The sequence below is a fragment of the Myiozetetes cayanensis genome, unplaced genomic scaffold (assembly GCF_022539395.1).
Source record: "Myiozetetes cayanensis isolate MyiCay16 unplaced genomic scaffold, myiCay2020 scf32, whole genome shotgun sequence".
Taxonomy (NCBI): Eukaryota; Metazoa; Chordata; class Aves; order Passeriformes; family Tyrannidae; genus Myiozetetes; species Myiozetetes cayanensis.
The window spans coordinates 1383865-1402846 of NW_026087544.1; the positions used below are offsets into that span (position 1 = coordinate 1383865).

The 18982-nt window shown below is 61.8% G+C and overlaps 2 protein-coding genes across 4 annotated transcripts in view; one reads left to right on the forward strand and one right to left on the reverse strand.

Moving 5' to 3' along the window:
• The window catches only part of SOX13 (SRY-box transcription factor 13), a 35362-nt gene extending 27050 nt beyond the window's left edge, over nucleotides 1-8312 (forward strand). For 2 of the 3 annotated variants that reach the window (XM_050326963.1, XM_050326961.1), the window contains exons 2-14: nucleotides 3332-3533; nucleotides 4140-4245; nucleotides 4430-4516; nucleotides 4633-4805; nucleotides 5364-5432; nucleotides 5606-5720; nucleotides 5813-5895; nucleotides 5980-6139; nucleotides 6348-6457; nucleotides 6574-6670; nucleotides 6754-6897; nucleotides 7442-7658; nucleotides 8039-8312. In XM_050326963.1, the coding sequence (XP_050182920.1) occupies nucleotides 3333-3533; nucleotides 4140-4245; nucleotides 4430-4516; nucleotides 4633-4805; nucleotides 5364-5432; nucleotides 5606-5720; nucleotides 5813-5895; nucleotides 5980-6139; nucleotides 6348-6457; nucleotides 6574-6670; nucleotides 6754-6897; nucleotides 7442-7658; nucleotides 8039-8312 (1836 nt within the window). In that variant the 5' untranslated portion in view covers nucleotide 3332. The remainder of the gene's footprint in view (nucleotides 1-3331; nucleotides 3534-4139; nucleotides 4246-4429; nucleotides 4517-4632; nucleotides 4806-5363; nucleotides 5433-5605; nucleotides 5721-5812; nucleotides 5896-5979; nucleotides 6140-6347; nucleotides 6458-6573; nucleotides 6671-6753; nucleotides 6898-7441; nucleotides 7659-8038) is intronic. The other variant, XM_050326964.1, reaches the window with a different exon arrangement.
• A 1688-nt stretch (nucleotides 8313-10000) lies between these two features.
• On the reverse strand, nucleotides 10001-18776 carry ETNK2 (ethanolamine kinase 2). The gene is given in 9 exon segments (XM_050326965.1): nucleotides 10001-11394; nucleotides 11541-11614; nucleotides 12270-12439; nucleotides 12632-12715; nucleotides 12827-12969; nucleotides 14054-14191; nucleotides 14637-14896; nucleotides 18511-18746; nucleotides 18749-18776. Coding segments are annotated over 9 exon segments (1206 nt in total). The 3' UTR covers nucleotides 10001-11321.
• Between the last annotated feature and the right edge of the window lie 206 nt (nucleotides 18777-18982).

Genomic DNA, 18982 nt, shown 5'->3' on the forward strand with positions numbered 1-18982 from the left:
ATGGATGAGAGATTCCACATCCCCTGTGGCCAATCAGGGAATAACCCCCCCATCATGGGATGCTCTGCCTCCCTGGGGAGGGATGGCAGCCCCGTGAACTTCCCCAGGCAGGGACATCGGCCTCGACCATCCCTGGCCATCCCTGCCCAGGGATGCGGGAGGAAACCATCCATTCTTTCATGTGTGAAGGGACACCGGGCGGAAACGCTTGGAAAGGGCCCCGAAAGGACATTCCAAGTCTGGCAGGAAAGCGGCCCCGTCCGTCTGGCAGGAGATGGGCCATTGTCTGTGCCGGTGGCCGGCCGGGATTCCTCGGGTCCTGCTTGGAAGAAGAAAACGTCCGTGTGTGTCTTATTTTTTCCTCTGCCCCCTCTCCCGGGGGCGGCGGGGGCTGCACGTGGCCGATGTGTGAGCGGTGGCAGTGTTGATGTCTTTGCTCCTCTGGCGTTTCCTCCTCGAGGCCTTTGGCCCAGGTTTGCCCCTGGCTGGGGTGGTTACCTGGGCCGTGGTGGCAGGACAGGACCAGGGGCTGCTGGGATGGGTGGGGGTTATTTTTTTGGGGTGACTGGGAACGACGTTGGGTTCCTGAAGGGAAGCATCCCCATAATCCACGAACTGGGAACTTTGTGCTGTAACAGCTTTTGGAGCTGTTCTGCTCCACTCAGACGGGGCAGATAGGATCAGCACCGGCTGGCAGGCAGGAAGGGTGGCACAGCCACCGGGAGAATTGCAGGACGTGCTGCTCGGGGGCACGAATGGGGAAAGAAAGGCTGTCACCCTCCTGAAAATCTTGGATTTGCTGGGCTGGAATTTGGAGGCAAGGTGGGCACATCGGTGCCCCAGCAGTGCAGGCATTTTAGGGCTTCAGTGCTTGTGAGATGAGCCCTCCAAGGCACTGTGTGGGGAGGAAGCAGCCCAGTGGGCCCATCCCTGAGGACTCTTGGCTCCTCAGTGGGTCTGTTTGGGTCCTCCAGGCTGGTGCTTCACATCCCAATTCCATTCCCTCCCTTCCCCTCCACACTGCACTAACGGGGAACATTAAAGGTGAAGATGTTCTGTTTTAGTTCCCTCCCTTTTGTGTGCCCCAGGCAGCTCCGGAGCTCACACCTGAGCCCTGGGCACAGGGACCAGCCTGTAACAAGATAACGGGGCATTTTCTCCTTTTTCCTTTTTTTTTTTTTGTTCGGCAGACCGTATAATAAATCCTCAATGAGGCCTCTTTCAAACAGGGCCCTATTAAAGCGCTGGCCCCATTTTAAGAGTAAACTTCCAGTGGCACCGGGAGGCTAAACACAATGGAAATGTGACCTGCTGGAGGGTGGGATGGGGCTTTGTGCGTGTCCCGAACCGAAGGCATCGCTCGGTGCTGTGGCGTTGATACCCCCTTTGCTCGGGCAGCATCCCAGCCCCAGGCAGGGAGGGCAGGGATGTGATGAGCGGAGATTTTTACCCTTAAAACCCCAACAAGCCTGGAGGGAGGGAGTGGCCGCACTCTCACACCTGAGGGTCCAAGGTAGGAAAGCCCCGTGGGTGGTCATGCCTGGTTCTCCCCACCTGTAGCACACCCAGAGCAGCCTCCCGAGACAAATCCCAGCCCCACGGGTGGCTGGAGCGGGCAGAGCCCTGGGCACAGCTTCCCCCTCACCGCTGCCAAGCGTGCCATGCCCGGTCCCTCCCGGGGCGGGTGGTGGGTTTTTGGGGGGGCCAAGGTGGGCCGGGGGCAGGAAGGGGCGGCGCGGGCGGTGCAGGATGCGGCAGCCCCCGGGCGATGCCGGGCTGGAGGAAGCCCCCGGGGCCGGCGGAGGTTTGTTCAGCGGAGGGCAAGGGAACTGAGATTAAAAAAAGCCCCGCTAAGATCAGAAAGGCTGGCGCGCACAGTGCCCTATTGTGGAGCTGTCACACTTCCCTTTACTTTATTGCTTTTGTCCAACACCCCATTGTTCCACTTCCTTTTGTCCCCTATTCACAGCCCTGGCTTTTCATTACCCAGCCGGCCTTGTTGTTTTCATTTCTTTTGTTTGAAGTTCCTGAGAGGAAGGTTTTATTTTCAGCGGTTTGATTAATTCGCAGCTTGAGCTGGGCTTTGTTTGTTATGTAATTGCTGCCCTGAGCCCGGCTCAGCCCCCTCCCCATCCCAGTTTGCACCCCCAAACTGGGTTTAAAGTCTCCTGATCATCCAGGGGGGTGTGGGGAGGCGAGAGGGTCCTGGTTTTAGGGTGCCAGCCCCCAGGCACGATGCCATCCCCATCCCACCTCGGCAGGCCCTGTGGTCCCCCAGCCCAGATCCCAGCTCCTGGCAGTGGCCGATGTAAATCCCTTCCTTAACAGCCTCCTTTTCCCATTATTCCTGCCTGAAAGGCGAGCTCTGGGAGGGTGGTGTTTGTTCCCATTCTTGCTGTGTGGTGTGAGGGTTGGTGGCCCTGAGAGGGTGAATTCACGTGGGCACTGCCCCGTGCACAGGGTTGAGCCTGGCACTCACTCTTGGATACCACCCCGACAGCCCTGGAGGGTCCCAAGAGCTGGGGCTTTGCAAGGAACTGTGACACGTGTTTTGGGCCAGACCCCACTGAATGCCAGCTCTGGCCGTGCTTGGGGTCCCTGGGGTGTTCCATCACCCCCCATCACACCTCTCCATCACTTCTGCGGTGCCCATCCAGCAGCACCGGCAGTGGGATTGGCACCCATGGCCGTGCTGGGGAGGTCAGGGAGAGCATTCCCAGGCCCAACCCCTTGCTCTGGCCGGGGCTCAGCCAGTCCCAGCTCCGTGCTGTGCCAGGGACTCCCGGAGGAGCAGTTCTGGTGGCCGTCCCAGCCATTGTTCAGCAGGACCAGGATTTCCATTTCCTGTTGGAGAGGGAAACCTGCCCACTGTCCCACTGGCTTTCTAGGCACGGCTCCTGGGCCGGGGAGGGGAAACCCGGGCACCCCTGGGGTGCTGGAGAGGGTCTGGCACAGGTCTCTGTCTTGGTGAGCCTTGGGTTGCCCCGTGCCAGCTGCTGGGTGAAGCACAAAGGCACGTGCTCCTGTTATCCCTCAATCCTGGGACTCTGGTTTGTCCCCTTTAGGGATTTGTTGCTCCATTCCCTTCACAGCCCAAAGTGTGAAGGCTTTGGTTATTTTCCCCTGCGTTTTGAGCCCCAAATCTGCAAAAACCTGAGCTTGGGAAGCTTTGGGAACAAGAGCTCAGCTCTACCAGGCTGTGGTAAAAAGTAAGACCGCTGTGGGGGGAAAAGCAGCACTGTGGGGCACGCCAGCACGAGGCTGGGCTGGGAATGGGCTGTCCAAGTCCAGGGGTGCCCCTGGCTCTGCTGATGGTCCTGTCACCCCACAGGATGTCCATGAGGAGCCCTGTTTCTCCACACCTGGAGCTGGATGGAGCGGGCAGCATGGTGAACTGCACCATCAAGACGGAGGAGAAGAAGGAGGGTGGCTACGAGTCCCCACCTGGGGCTGCCCCCAGCACTGAGCCCCGTCCCAGCGACCCTCCAGGGCCACCACCGAGGGACAGCACTGACCCCCAGGCCCTGCCACAGGTGGGTCCCATGGCTGTGACAAGCAGGGTCCTGTCTGGGGTCCTGCAGGGCTGGCAGAGCCTCGTGGCCATCCCTGCTCTGGAGCTGGGCTCCATCCCCTGCCAGAGGGGGTGGCTGTTTCCCTGGGCAGTTATTCCTCATCCTGAGGAATCAAAGCTGAAACCTGCAGCTCTCCCAAGGCTTTCTGGCTGCTGTTGATGCTCTCAGGGTCAGCCCTGGGGTTTGAGCACTTCACCTTTGACGTGGAGCCCTCCACAACCCCCTGCAGATGTGCTTCACCCCTTCAGCCTTCCTTTTGCATTGCTCGTGGGTTTTCCCCACCTTAACTGGCAGCCTCTGCTCTCCCACTCCCTGTGGTGCCTTGTGAGGGGAAAAAGCTCAGAGGAGCCGGGCAGGCTGAATAAATAGTAGAAAACCCCAGCAAACAAGTCTTTAGGGTGTGCAGAGCAGCGATGCTCTCAGCCCAGGCAGGGGGAACGTGCCTGGCAGAGTGTGGTCGAGCTGGGCTGGCTCTGAGCATCCCACCAGCCCAGAACCTGCTGCCTGGGCAGCTGGGGCTGTCCCTGTGGGTGGGAGCAGGTGCCCAGTGAGCTGTGTGTGCTGCAGGAATCCCGTTCTCCCGCCGGGGATGTGCCGGAGCCCCGGCGCTCCGCCTTTGAGCCCGCCGGCAGCGGCCAGGACAAGCTGGACTTCAACAGGAACCTGAAGGAAGGTAAGAAAGGTTGATGAGCGGCCCCTCAGGATCCCCTCCTGGCTCCCTTCAGGTTGCTCGGTATTTTTCCAAAAGTGCTGGGTGAGATGAACCCCCCTCTGTGATTCAGAGCCATGGGCTGTGCTCACCTGGTTGTCCTCTCCCCCTCCCTGCCCTCCCAACCCTGCTGTGCCCACACGGACAGTGATGCCAACCATCGAGAAGCTGCTGTCCAGTGACTGGAAGGAGCGGTTGCTGGGCCGAAACTCCGCCGAGTCCAAGGAAGTGAAAGGTGAGGCGTGTCCCCAGCCCCCCACCTCCACCCCCTCCCTCCTATCCCCCCATGCCTGGGCTGGAGACCCTTCACCCTCCGCAATCCCCAAATTTCAGCCACTTGTTTTTTTCCAGGAACCCAGGAGAGCCTGGCAGAGAAGGAGCTCCAGCTCCTTGTCATGATCAACCAGCTGTCCACGCTGCGGGACCAGCTGCTGACGGCCCACTCGGAGCAGAAGAACATGGCCACGATGCTCTTCGAGAAGCAGCAGCAGCAGATGGAGCTGGCACGGCAGCAGCAAGAGCAGGTGGGCTCGGGGGACCACCCATCCCTTCAGGGATCCCTTTGGGATCCGCTGGATGTGGGTGCAGGACCAGGACAGGGACCGTTAGACCCCCCTGGGGATGCTGAGGAGGTGGCTTTGGTGCTGGGGGCAGTGGGGTTTCTGCCTTCCCAGCAACCCTCCTGATTTCTGTGCCCATCCCAAAGAACAAAGGTCTAAGGAGATGGGAATTGTGCTCTTCAAAATAATTAAACCACACTGGCTCCTTCCTGACTGTGCCCACTTTGCCCCTGGAACACCTATTTTTCCTCTCCCATGGCCTGTGCAGTGCTGAGGGCTGGGGAACACCCCTGTCACACCTCAGGGTGGGGGGAACACGTCCTTCCCAGCCCATTTCTCTCCCTGTGCCCCTCGAGGTGGCCCAGGAGCAGCTCAGCCTCTCCTCCTGCCCTCCCCAAGACCCTTGGCAGCCTCCACAGACCCCTTGTCTCCGTTTTGGTGCTGATGGGTGTCTCATCCTGGGCTGGAGCCCAGCTCAGCAGTGCCACTGATGTCACTGATCCCCACTGTCCCCCCCACCAGATCGCCAAGCAGCAGCAGCAGCTCATCCAGCAGCAGCACAAAATCAACCTGTTACAGCAGCAGATCCAGGTAAAGGCCAGGGACACCTCCCCACGTCCCCTTCCCCATGTCCCCCTTCCCGTGCTGGATGATCGCGGCCTCCTCACATCCTTGTGTCCCCTGCTGGGTCCTGGCCAGGGGATGTCACCTTCCTGCAGTGTCCCACAGCAGTTCTCTGGTCTCTCTGCTCCTCTCCCCTCCAGCAGGTCAACATGCCCTACGTGATGATCCCTGCCTTCACCCCCAGCCACCAGCCCCTCCCCGTCACCCCCGACTCCCAGCTGGCACTGCCGATCCAGCCCATCCCCTGCAAACCAGGTGAGTGGGGTCCTTGGGGCTGCCCCAGCCCTGTGGGGTGGCCTTGGCCCCCAACCCTCATCCCTCAACCCCTGTCCCTCCGCTCCCCACAGTGGATTACCCGGTGCAGCTGCTGCACAGCCCCCCTCCTCCCACGCTGAAGAGACCCGCCGGCCCGGGCCACCTCCAGATGCAGGTACAGCCCCAAAGCACCTCCACACCCCAGGCTGGGGGGTTTTGGGTCTGTTCTTCACTCCCCCCATCCCCTCCTCTGCCACAGGAGACCTCGCAGCCGCTGAACCTGACGGCCAAACCCAAAGGTTCCGACCTCCCCAGTGCCTCCAGTTCGCCCAGTTTGAAGATGGGTGGCTGCCAGTCCCTCACGCCGAGTCACGGGGCCACCAGGGACCTGCAGACCAGCCCGTCCAACCTGCCTCTGGGTGGGTTCTCTGATGGGTGCTCCCCTGGGCACCTTTGGAGACAAGTGACACCCCTGCTCCCAGGGGCACCTCCTCCCTGGGGTGACCTGGGTGGCTGCTCCGTGCCACCCCTTGGGGCACAGCTGTGATGGCTGGGGTGGGATGGGTGCTGGGGGGTTGGAGGAGTGGGTGCTGGTGCCGATGGGTGCCCGTGCTGCTGTCCTGCCAGGGTTCCTGGGCGAAGGCGATGCCATCACCAAAGCCATCCACGACGCGCGGCAGCTGCTGCACGGCCACGGCGCGGCCATGGAGGGGTCGCTAGGCAACCCCTACCGCAAGGTGAGGGTCACCTGTGGGGTGCCCACCGCCCCCTCTGCAGCCCCACTGTCACCTGTGTGTGTCCGTGGGCAGGTTCCCGGGCTGGGAGCTGCTCCCTGACCACGCTGTCCCCTCAGGATCACGTCGGGATCGATGCCTCCCCGGTGAAGGAGCGGATGGAGGAGCCCCCTGCCCACCGGCTGGACGAGGCGCTGCTGACCTGTGAGATGGACGGTAAGGGTGGCCAAGAGCACTGCAGTGACCCCACACAGGCTCCTTCCTCTGAGTCCCAACCTCATCCGGGGTGTCCCTCGCAGGCTCCCGGCACTTCCCCGAGTCCAGGAACAACAACCACATCAAGCGGCCCATGAACGCCTTCATGGTGTGGGCGAAGGACGAGAGGAGGAAGATCCTGCAGGCCTTCCCCGACATGCACAACTCCAGCATCAGCAAGATCCTGGGTGAGTGCTGGGGGGCTGGGGCAGGACCCCCCGCTGCCTCCCCCTGGGGGGATGGACACAATCTCCATCCATCTGCTCTCTCTGCCCACCCTCATCCTCCCCGTGCGGGTGATGCCTGATGGACTGTGCTAGAGGGTGCAAAACACCCTGGACAGTGGCACCCAGGGACTCACAGGAGGATTTAGGTGATGGGAAGTTGTTCCCTGGACATCCCCAGCCCGACGGGACTCCAAAGTCCCATCAGGATGCTCAAGGCTGTGTCCTGTTGACTCTTGAGCATCTCCAAGGATGTTGCGGCTCTCCAAGCACCTCCAGCTCTCTCCCAAGCTGGTCCAGCTCCAGCCTCCAGGGAGCTGAGCCGAGGGGATCAGTCCCCGGGGAAGGTCAGGGCTGGGGACCTGTTCCAGTGTTCCTGGAGGGCTGACTGTGGCGGTGTCAATGACTGGCATTAATTAATTAATGCTGTGGCGGGTCCGTCCCAGCGGGGAGCCGGGGTTCCGTCCCTCGGGCAGGGGGTAAGGACACTCCGCCTCCCTCCGCGCAGGTTCCCGCTGGAAATCCATGTCGAACCAGGAGAAGCAGCCGTACTACGAGGAGCAGGCGCGGCTGAGCCGGCAGCACCTGGAGAAATACCCTGACTACAAGTACAAACCCCGGCCCAAACGCACCTGCATCGTGGAGGGGAAGCGGCTGCGCGTGGGCGAGTACAAGGCACTGATGAGGAACCGGCGCCAGGACGCCAGGCAGGGCTACGTGATGGGGTAGGGACCCTCAGCAGGGAGGGAGGTTTGTAGGGTAACACACCCCTTACCAGGCAAGGATAACAGACAGAGTAACAACTCCTTACCAGGGAGGGGTATTTATAGGGTACTGACCCTCACCAGGCAGTGACCCCTTACCAGGCAGGGCTGTGTGATAAGATAATGACCCCTCACCAGGCAGGGATGCTGGATAGGGTAACTCACCCCTTTTGTCCCCCTCAAGGGGGCTCAGTGGGGTGCCCATGGGGTGGGTGTTCTCCTGATGCTCAATGGGGTAAGTGCCCACCCAGCACCCCTGGGGTGGGTCCCCTGGGAGGCAGAGTGAAGGGATGGGACCCCTCCAAGGCCCCAGTTGGTGATTTGCACCCCCTGTCCCGCAGGCCCCAGGGCAGCCAGGTGCCCCCCGGCTCCTCGGACGTGCTGTACCCACGGCCTGTGGGGGTCCAGCTGCCGCCCCCTCTGATGGAGCACTACCTGCCCCGCAGCGTGGACCCCAACATGCCCGTCATCGTCAACACCCGCAGCCTCAAGGACGAGGACGCCGGGGACGACGGGCACTCGGTGGCTGATGGGGACATGTACCGCTACAGCGAGGAGGAGGACTCCGAGGGCGAGGACAAGAGTGACGGGGAGCTGGTGGTGCTGACGGACTGAGGGGGCACGGGGGGTGGTGAGGGGGGGGTGGCAGGGCTGGCTGACACCACCAAGGAGGGTCCCAGCATCTCCTGCTGGGACGGGACTCAGCCGAAGGGAGCATTGCTGCCTCCCCACAAACGGGTCCCGTGACGGTGGGCACTCAGGTTGGGGTGGTGGTGAGTGATGGGGCTGTGGTTGGGATGTGCTGACTGCACTGGCAAGGTGTGGTGAGGGCTGGCTGGGCCTTGCTCCAGAGGCATGGGGAGCTGAGGCCACCCCGCTTGCAGAAGTGGGTGCCACGGCTGCTGTGTTGTTACCCCCGGAGGGCACCTGAGGGCCTTGGGCTGCAGGAGAAACTCCAGAGCATCTCCCAGCCCTCCAGAACCCGTGGCCTCACAGGGAGCCTCCCCTGCAGCAGGTGCCAGCCCACTGCTGGGACACGGGATGGGGACACGGGATGGGGACATGGGATGGGGACACGGGATGGGGACATGGGATGGGGACACGGGATGGGGACACAGGATGGGGACGCGCTTGTCCCTCGCTCAGCCCGGCCTGACCTCCCCTCCACGGTTCCCGCTTATTCTTTCAAGCCTGCCAGCAAATTCCCACAGAGCCATTTTTAGCCCTCGCCTGGCCTGAGCTCCAGCCAGGGCTCCTGGGAGCCCTTTGTGCTCCTGACAGCTCTGGCCCACTTTGTAAATAAAGCAGGGGCTGTTCCTGCTGTGCCAGTCCTGGGTCCCTGCCCTGGCTGTGGGGGCACATGCCCGTCCATCCCTGGGCACCTCTCAGAGGCTGCACCTGAGACCAGCACGGTGAGACCACAGGGGAGGGGAAACAATGGCCATTAGAAGAAAAAAAAAAAAAGGTGATAATCATAAAAAATTGCCTTGTCCCAGTCAGAGCCCGTTCTGGGGGTATTTGGGGTGCACTGTGGCTGTGCATGGGAGGGGCCCACAGGTGAGTTCAAGGTGTCCAGGTGTGTGTGCAGTGTCCAGGTCTGCATGAACAGTGTCTGAGTGAGCATGAACAATGTCCAGGTGTGCATGTGCAGTGTCTGGGTGTGCACACGTGGTGTTTGGGTGTGTGTCCAGGCGTGCACATACGGTGTCTGTGTGTGTGTGTGTGTGCAGTGTCTGTGTGTGTGTGCAGTCTGTGCATGCAGTGTCTGGCTGTGTGTCCTGTCTGGCTGTACACTCACCCTGTCCCTCTGCACAGGGTCCGTGCTCCTCCCTGTGGCCACAGCCAGAACAGTCTGCATGGCTCTGACTCCAGCCTGGCACTGCGGGGACCCTGCTGGGGACACAGAAGGAGCAGTGTCCCCGGGCTCCAGGTTGCAGCAGATAGGGAGGGGACCAGCCCTGCAAGGGAGGGTTGAGCAGACCCCCATCCCCAGGGCGAGGGTCTGGAGCAGAAATTCCGCAGCATCAGGGCCCTGCTGATGCCCCTCTGCTGTTGGGACATCCTTTATCCAAGGAGCATCCTGCCTCCTCACCTGCCCAGCAAACAACTCTCCTCTCTTGCCCTTTGCCAGTGCTTTATTTATTCCCCCTCCCTGTGCTGGGGTCCCTGGGGAAGGAGCCCCAGCTCCCAGGTTGGGATGGGTTGTGCTGCAGAGGGACGGGAAGCAGATGTGTCCCACAGCTGCAGCTCTTCCTGTCTCTTCCATTTTTCTTCTTTTTTTTTTTTTTTTTAAAGATTGTAAATATAGATAGAGCTTTATTTTGTTAATAAGACGATGAGTAACTTAACCTGTATATTTCACATACCTGTTTACAATCGTCCCCCAGTCCCCTGGCACAATAAAGATCACTTTTTGGAGCAGAGATCTGGGCCTGGACTTCACCAGTTTGGGGTGGGGTTGAGGGCTGAACGGGGAGTCCCCCTGCAAGGGGCACTTCCAGCTGCAGAAGAGGCAGGAGCACCCCCAAGCCCCAGGGATGCTGCCCCTGCCCTGGCACAAGCCCCCCCTCCCAGATCCACCATCCCAAATTCTCAGCTACCAGCAGCTTTTATTTTGCACCAAAACAAACAGATGCAACAATAGTCCTGGATCTTGCTGGAGGAGGTTCCTGTGCCCATAGGGAGGGGACAGCCACCAGCCAAGGCAGGTGCAGAGGGATTTGATTCTGCCCAACCTCCTCCCAGGGGGTCCCACGCAGGGACACAGCCCAGAGAGGAGCACAGGGATGGTGGAGGGGCAGGACTGACCCCCCAGCCCTGGGGGAGATGGGGAAAGCAGAGTTGGAGCCCCTTGCTCTGGCAGCACAGGGTGCTACAGGGGCAGTCATGAAGCCAATGGGGGTGTGGGACACCATGGCCTGGGGACAGGCAGGGCCAGCCATGGGCTGAGCACAGGGCAGGGGGTGCAGACACCCAGGGCCCACCCAGAGCACCCTCCTGGCCCCAAACCCACGTGGCTCAGGGCTGGCTCTGCCCACCCCAGCGGGAGCACAGCAGCTCCCACCCCTCATGGAAAAGTGTCCTGTGCCTGGGATCAGTGCTGACCCAGGGAAGGTGCTGGTTTGGGGGTGGGAGCCCCAGTGGCACCCAGGGCACGAGCGGATGGACGGCACAGCAAAGGCGACGGGCACAACGTGAGTGTTGGGAAGCAAAGTGACGGGGCAGCTCTGGGGGCTCCTGAGTGCACAGGGGGACACCCATTTTGCCCCTCAGGGACAGCACAGAGGGAGCAAACCGGGTGCCAGGCCAAGCAGCAGCAGTGCCAGCAGGGCACGGGCCTGCCGGGCACCGGGGCCGAGCGGGGTCGGCGTTAAGGCGATGGTGAGGCTTCCTCGCGTAGGCAGCGGCCTCTCCGAGGCCGTGGGGCCTCTCCAGCATCTCATGGTCCAGTCTTGGGCATGTCCAGGGTCCCCTTTCGTCGGTGGCCGGGTCAGAGCTCCTCTCCTCCCCCTGCCCACCGTCAGGACCTGCCCTCGCCCCCGGCGGGGTGGGGAAGGGCGAGGGGGATGCGAGGGCTGTGGACGCAGCGAGGACAGGAGAGCTCAGGGCTCGGAGCCAGTGGGGCTATTTGGGGGCCTGCAGGGCTGTGACCACCGGCTTCATCTTGAAGTACTGTTTAAACCTTAACTTTGCATATCTGCCAAGAGACCAGAGAGGGGCACACCTGAAGTGTTTGTCCCCCCGGCTCTGTGTTCCAAGCCGTGGCACGGAGGGACCACCGGGATCCTCTGGCTCCGGTGATTCAACACAGAGCCGTGCTGGGAGCAAACGGGGTGGACTCACCTTAAGAAATTAAAGTCTATGGTAGAGTATTTAGCCTGGATCAGGCCCCAGCATGCCCAGAGGAAATGGGATGCCTGCAGCAGACAAAGCAAGGATTAGATACGGGTACGGAGCATCTCTGCCCACGGGATGAGTTGCTCTTGCCTCTCCTGGCCCTGTCCCAGAATTCCCACTGCTGTGATGACAGGAGGGCTGGCAGCCAGATGGGGCTGGCCCACACCTGTATTTTTATACCCTCCAGAGGCTGGTCCCAGCCGGAGGGAGGGATGGCAGCAGGAAGAATGCTGAACACAGCGTGCTCAGGGTACCAGCCCCTGCACTTGCAGGAATGTTTCTCCTGCCAGGAAACCAGATGACATTTTGCTCTAAGCTTCCAGAAAGTTGGCTCAGACTGCCCATGGCATTTACCAAAGAGGATTTCCTCATGTCTGGCCTCTCTGAAGGGATGTCCAAGGCCGTGGCTATCAGACACACGTGGTCCCTTGGCACATGTCGGTGGGGGTACAGGCAGCCAATGCTGTCTGTGACCTTGCCCAGGGCCTCGGTGCCTCTGAGGTGTTCCCAGGCTCTTTAGGGTAGTGTGCCCCAGTTGCCCTCAAACCCCCAGGCTGGTACCTGCACCCCCATCCTCCCCAGGGAAGCTGCAAGCCCAAGAGCAGAGAAAAACCCATCCCCTGGGCTGTGTTTTCACCCCTCGTTCCTCGGTTCCTTCCCATCTCCACCACTCACCAAGGAAAACTTGTTCACTTGCACATAGAGAGTCTCCAGCTCCTCCTCGGACACCCCAGAGCCTCCTGGGTCCCCCTGGGTGAGCTGTTTGTAGGCCTGCAGGTAGGAGTGCAGCCACTGCAGCTGGGTCTCCTTGCTGGGGTAGAGGCCATAATCCACCTCCTTCACTCCTGCGAGGGGGGGGGGTCAGTGAGGGGCACGGGGGTGACAGGGAGGGTCTCTCCACGGCCATGGGTATCCCCATTTCCCAGCACGGCACTGGGGTACAACTCCCTCCTCCACACCCAGAGATGGGGAGACCCCAGGACAGCCACTGCCAGGGCTGGGGGTACCTTTGGTGCAGGGGGAGGAGCCCAACTCACCTGCAAACTCGTTGAAGTGGTTCCCGATGTCAAAAGCCTGGTAGTTGTAGCCGGTGTACTCGTAGTCGATGAAGCGAACGCGCTCTGTGGGGGCAGAGACAGGGGCTGTGAGGGTGGGGAATGGAGGTGACAGCCCCCGGGGGGGTGGGCGAGGGACAGACCCCTCGCTGGGCACACCGAGCTGCTGCCACAGACCTCGTGTCCTGTCGTAGATGATGTTCTTGCAGAGCAGGTCGTTGTGGCACAGCACCACGGGGGAGCCCAGCTGGGACAGCATCTCCTTCATCCAGGCCAGCTCCTGTTCCAGCGCCTCCAGGCTGGGCAGGTCCTGCTGGAGGCTGGGGAAGGGGACAGGTGCAATCACTGCTGCCCAGGGGAGCCTTCCTGGGGGAAGAGGGGCAGCGTTGCCCTGGCTTCCCTTGGTGTGTTTTGTGAAGGAACTCATCAGCGGCACAAAGGAGGGCTAAGGAGGCTGGGTTTGGCAGCGAGGGGGTAGCTTTGGCTGCCTGGTACCAGGAGGGCCTGGCAGACACCACGGCCCAGCCTCAGCCCTTCCCTTCTCCCCAAACCCCCGTATCCCCCCCCAAATTCACCCAACCTGCCCCTGCACCGCCCCAGCACTCACTCCCCGAACACCCGACTAACCCCCGGGCAATGGGAATGTTTTGGACTCTGCCAGGGCACGTAGCCTCCCAGTAACCTCAGGAGTCTCAGTTCCAAGAAGAGAGCTCGTTAATGATTGCCTAATTGGCTGCACGGAAGGCGCGGGCTTGGGTAAAGTCTGCCTGCGGCGAGGGGAGTGCTGAGAAAAGCCCTGCTGCCTCCTGCCGCAGGTTAATGATTCGCTTGCCTTGGGGTTCATTCACCTCCTCCGCCTCTTGGGGCTGCCCAAATCCTTCCCAGACACCCAACACTCACCTGGGGTCAACCCAGCCTCCCAGAAATGGGATGAACTGGTTTGAAGTGCGAACTGGCTGCTTTAATCTATAGTGGGTTTCTAGTATTCATCATCAGCTCAGCCCTGCTGCTCAGATCCACACCGTAAGCACGGCCTGAGCTCCAGCTTATTCTAGGCTTAAATTCCAGGGAGGAGGAGGAGGAGGATTAGTACAGCAGGTGGGAGTCCATGGCTCTGGCTGGATCCTGCCTGGATGCTGCACAGACACATCCCTGAGCTGCCTCTGCTCTAACACAGCAAAAATCACCTGCAGACTGGCAGGAGGAAGGTGATGGAGGTGCCTCCATCCCACCTGCTTCTGGGGTTCAGGGAGGGATCGTGATCCAGATGTGGCCACGTGTCCAGATCCAGCCCCAAACCCATGCCCAGATTCCCCCAGAGGCTTTACCTGTACAGACTTAGAGCTGGGTGGGCAGTGGGTGCCCAAGCCAGAGCCTGGCTCTTTGGGATCCCTCTGCCTTTACCTGGGGTTGGATACCTTTGGGCTGAGCTCTGTCTTCACGAGGGTGAGGTATTTGTGCAGCTTCTGCCAGAGGATGGGCTTGGGGAGGCTCCCGTTGGCGTGGATGGCGTGGACTCGGGCCATCTCCTGAGCCACCAGCCTGGGGGGAGCACAGGTGAGGGGTGTTCTGAGCAGCTCCCAAGAGGAGGGCGCTCCTCAAAATCCCCCTCAGGACATCCCCAAAGGACCCTTGGGATGTGTTGAAGGGGATTCCCCAAAAGCAGTGTTTAAAAACACAGGGTCAAGCATAGCTGAAACCCCCATCACACATTTCAGTGTTCACCTTCCCAGGGCAAGTTCAGCCCCAAGCTGTGGTTCCCAGGAAGTCTCCACTCACCAAAAGCTGACGCTTTAAAGGTCTGGTGACAAATCCAGCTGCCCATTTACCCCCCAGCACCACCCAGGTCCACGCACAGAGTGATGCCCCAGCACCGCTCCAGAGCCACATCAGCGAGGGGAGAGCTGGAAACACAGAGCAGCACCGGAGGAGCTCTGACTCCACCACCCCGTGGCTCCCCTACAGAGGGCAGGGGGGTCCCACCCACCTGAAGATGTGGGGGTCCCGCACGTGGTCGGGCCCCAGCGCGATGCCCGGCAGGAACTGGTAGCAGAGCCCGTTCTGGAAGGCGCAGTACAGGTCAGGGGCGCAGCCGTGGGCACGCAGCACCTGGAAGTTCCTCAGCTCCGTCTCCCGGTCCACGAACAGCTCCGTCTTCCTGCCGTAGACGCGGATCAGCACCGCGTCCGCCATCCCCTCGTCCGTGTAACAGGCCACCAGCTTGTTGGTGATGCCATCCGTGAAGAGCTGCAGGGGCAGAAGGGTGGCCTGTGCACCCCTGCCATGCCAGCTGGGAATGGGGAAACCCCTTCCCCCTCCCCACCAGCAGATCCCAGGGAGCAACCAGCACAGCAAGGGCAGGAGCGGGCAAAGCAAGGTGTGAGGCAGCCTGGCCCCTGCGGGAGGTGACGTGAGTTTGCAAGGCCTCGAGGCCCAGGGGTGAACTGGGGCTCTGCAGGGGGCCAGGGGCATGAAGCTCCAGCAGCGCCAAGCTGGTGTCTTGGGTGGAAATCCTGCTCTCTTTTCACCTGGCAGCTCAGGAACAGCTCAGGAACAGCTGAGGCCAGATGTGCCGCCAGCACTCTTGGCACACGAGCAGCCCCGGGAATCGCTCCCAAAAAAGCAGCGTAAACCATTTGGCACGAAGTGAGGGGGGGGATAAAAAGCCCAGCAAGGCAGAAAACAACCCGGAGCAAACACCACCACCCCATCCCCTCCTCCGACCCTCCCCGCGGGGCCGGGGCGCTGATAGGCGGGGACGTCTCTGCTGGGGACGTCTCGTGTCACTGCTCTGACGGCTCCTCGCAGATGGAAAGGCAGTTTTGTTCTCCCGTCACTCCGGCCTGGCCGCCTGCCCGTGCACATGCCGGGGCTGCTGCCGGGCTCTGCTCCCCATCCCGCCGGGATTTCGGTCACCTCCAGCGCCCTGAGGGGTTTGGGTCTCCGTCAACCCATGGGGAAACCCCCCATCCCAATCGCTCCCAGGTCACCGTGGAACGCTCAGCCCCCTGTGGTCCCCCTGGGTGCTGCTCCCCGTGGGAATGATTCCTTCATCCCTCTGGGATGGGGGAGCCGGAGCAGGTGTGATGCTGGCGGAGCAGGAGGGGGGTGAGGGCTCGTGCTACGGCAGCCGCGGAGCTCGGGGGTGGGACGGATAATTTTAGACATCCCACTCGGCAACCCACGCTCCTGTATGGGGTGCCTATATATAGGGCTCCCCGTGCAGCCTCCCGAGGGAAACTCAAAGCACTGGAACGAGACCCTCAGAGTTAGACGGCGCTCACAGCCCCTGTTCCACAGCTCTGGAGGTGGATTTGGGGGGAGCACAGCACGTGGTGAGGCAGCCACCTCGTCCTGGGGGGCTGCTGGGACAGGCTGAACCTTCTCAAGCTGCTTTTCCCAGGGCAGATAATCTGTGTTCCTACCACGGTGCCATGCTCAGCCCTCCTCTCCTTGTCCTGCCAGGCCCCAGGGGCTGGAAATTCAGGGAGCAGAGTTGTCATGGCCCATCCATGCCGAAAACTGTCCCCTCTGAGCCGCACACGCCTCGGCCGCAGGTGAGCGGCTCCACCTCGAGACGCTCAGCAAAGTCCTTGTGCCGCTTTGGCTTTGCTGCCCGACGGCCCGATCAGCCCTTTCCAGCAGGTTTAATGGGATTACTGAGCCTTATCCCCCCTGAATTCCAGGCCACTAACTTTGGAGACGCACACGTGGTTCCTCAGCAACCTGCACGCAGGGGCTCGCCTGCTTTGGAGGCGGCAGCTCCTCCAGCTCCCAAGGAATGAGTGCAGCTGCTTGGGAGGTGCCTGGTGCTATTCCCCGTGGATCCAGACTGCAGCCACCCTGCTACCAGCCCAAACCCTCGCCTGCTGCAGCTGTGTGACAGCAGGGATGGAGGAGAAGGCGTGTGACAGTGTGTGACTCCACACCAGGAGCTCTGCAGCACTTAAATGCGAAGTGAGACCCGAGCCCTGCGCGGTGCTGAAGGGAAGCAGCAAAATCCAACACCTGGTGCTGCACCTGCTGGACACCCCTCAGCATTCCCAAAGCAGCACCGTGCTGGCTGGCCCAGCACCCCCAGCCTGGGGCCAGGCTGCAGCAGGGCAACTTTTTGCCAAAATCAGGCTAAAAGAGCCCAGCCATGCCCGAGTCCTTGCAGGGGTTTGGCTCCAGTCGCTGCTGCTCTTATCTCAGGATGAGGGATGGAGGAGTGTGTGCTTCCCAGAGAGCATGGAGGGCTGACTCACTGGCACGGAGGTGCCTAAAGGATGAGCAGCAGGAGCCCTGGGAAGTGGGCAAACCTGGAGCACAGGGGGCAAGGAGAGGGCAGGCAGGGGAGGCCGAGCACCCAGATCCTTCTGCTGGTGTTCCACACCCTGCCCTGAGCTCCGGGAGATCTTCCCGTGCCACTGGCACAGTCTGGTACAGCCCCTGCAGGCAACTGTGTCCCAACACCGGGCAACAAGGTGGTGTGAACCGGGCACCACTCCAGGGCACCAGGAAAGGGACCGGGAATGCTAATGGGAACCAGCTGAGGACCCTGCACTGCTCCAGGCCCCTCCCGAACGGCTCCTGCAACAGCAGCTGAGAGAAACGCAACAGGAGGGTTTTCTCTCAACTCCTAACTGGTTTTTTTTCCTTTTTTTTTTTTTTTTAATTAAAAACACACACACAAGCTGTTGCTGAACACTGACCCCTCCAACGCCTGCAGAGCCTGGATACCGGGGTCCTTCAACACCCACCGAGGTCTGTGCTTGGCGCTGCACGGAGCGAGACATTTCCTGCCCCTACAACTCCAGCTCCCAGCTTCCTGCCTATTGCCATCTGCCCTTTCAGATGGATTTTCCTGCAGCTTCTTGTATTTAATTACACTTGGCTATTAATACATTTTTAATGGCACTCCAGGCACACGGGAAGCATGTGCCTTCGGAGGACACACACACACACACGTGCAGACGTTCAAGTGCACCCAGTTCCAGCACCTCCACACTCCAGTGCCCGTCACCAGGAGACTGCTGAGGGCACAGACACCACCAGCCTGTCTCACAGACCTGGTACCCCTGGGCAGAGGTGAGGAGGGGGAAAGGGATTCCCGTGCCAGGTAGGTGCCAGCCCTGCTCTCCCAGCAAAGCCCTGCCAGCTCCACACAGCCAAGCCCTGTCCCGTGCAAGGGATTCAGAGCTGAACTCCAGCTCCCACCTGAACTGCAGCTCAGCCCACGCAACCCGGGGAAGGTGAGAGCCAACAAGTGACCCGAGCGAGAGCAGCTCCCAGGAGTGGCTGCTCCTGTGGGCACCCTCCAGCCTCCAGCCTGCACCTTGGCAGCCCTCAGGGACCCTGGGGACACACTTGCTCTCACAGTCACCGCTCAGTGACCACCTGAGGGATCCCCAAACCTTGTGGGGATGTGTGTGACAGGGGTGTCACCCCTTTGCACATCTGATGGGTCCCACTTGTGCTCAAAGAGAGGAGGAGGGAACCAGAGGTGGGGGGACAGTGTGTCACACCCTCCTTGGCAGGTCCTAGAGCCCCCCATGGTGGGTTCTACAGTCACCCTCCTGTGGACCTTACAGCCCCCCAAGTGAGCCCCACAGTCCCCCTTGGGTGAACCCTGCAGACCTCCTCGGGTAGACCCTGTAACCCCTCAGGGGTGAACCCCACAGACACCCCAGGGCAGACCCTGCAGCCCCGCAGGGTGAGCGCCAGAGCCGCCCCCAGGTGAATCCCTACAATCTCGGGGGACCCTATAACCCCATACCCGCCACCCTGGCCGGGCTCTGCAGCCCCCCGAGCGACCCCCGCGGGGGGTGCTGTGGCCGGTTCTCAGGGTGCGGGGTCTCTGCTCTGGGTCCCCCCCGTACCTTGGTCTTCACCCTGGCCGGCTCCCAGCCGGGTCTCATCTCCCGCACGATCCGCAGCGCCCCGGGCAGCACGTCACGCTCGTCCACCGCAATGCCGAGGTGGGGCACGGCGGGGGTCCCTCCGCCGCCCCCCCGCTCCGGCCCCGGCCCCGGGCAGTCGGGGCAGCGGGCGGGCGGTGCGGCCATGGCCAGCTCCGCGCTGCCGGAGCCGCGGCCCATGTGCCGGGGGCTGCGCGGGGAGGAGCCGCCCGCCGTTGGGAAGCCATGAGTCACCGGCCCGCCTCCCGCCCGCCTCCCCGCCAGCGGCAGCGCCCGCCCGCACCGGCACCCGGCGGCGGACCCGCATCCCACCGCACCGGCACCCGCCGGCGGATCCGCATCCCACCCGCACCGGCACCCGGCGGCGGATCCGCATCCCACCGCACCGGGACCCCGGGCGGCGGACCCGCATCCCACCGCACCGGGACCCCGG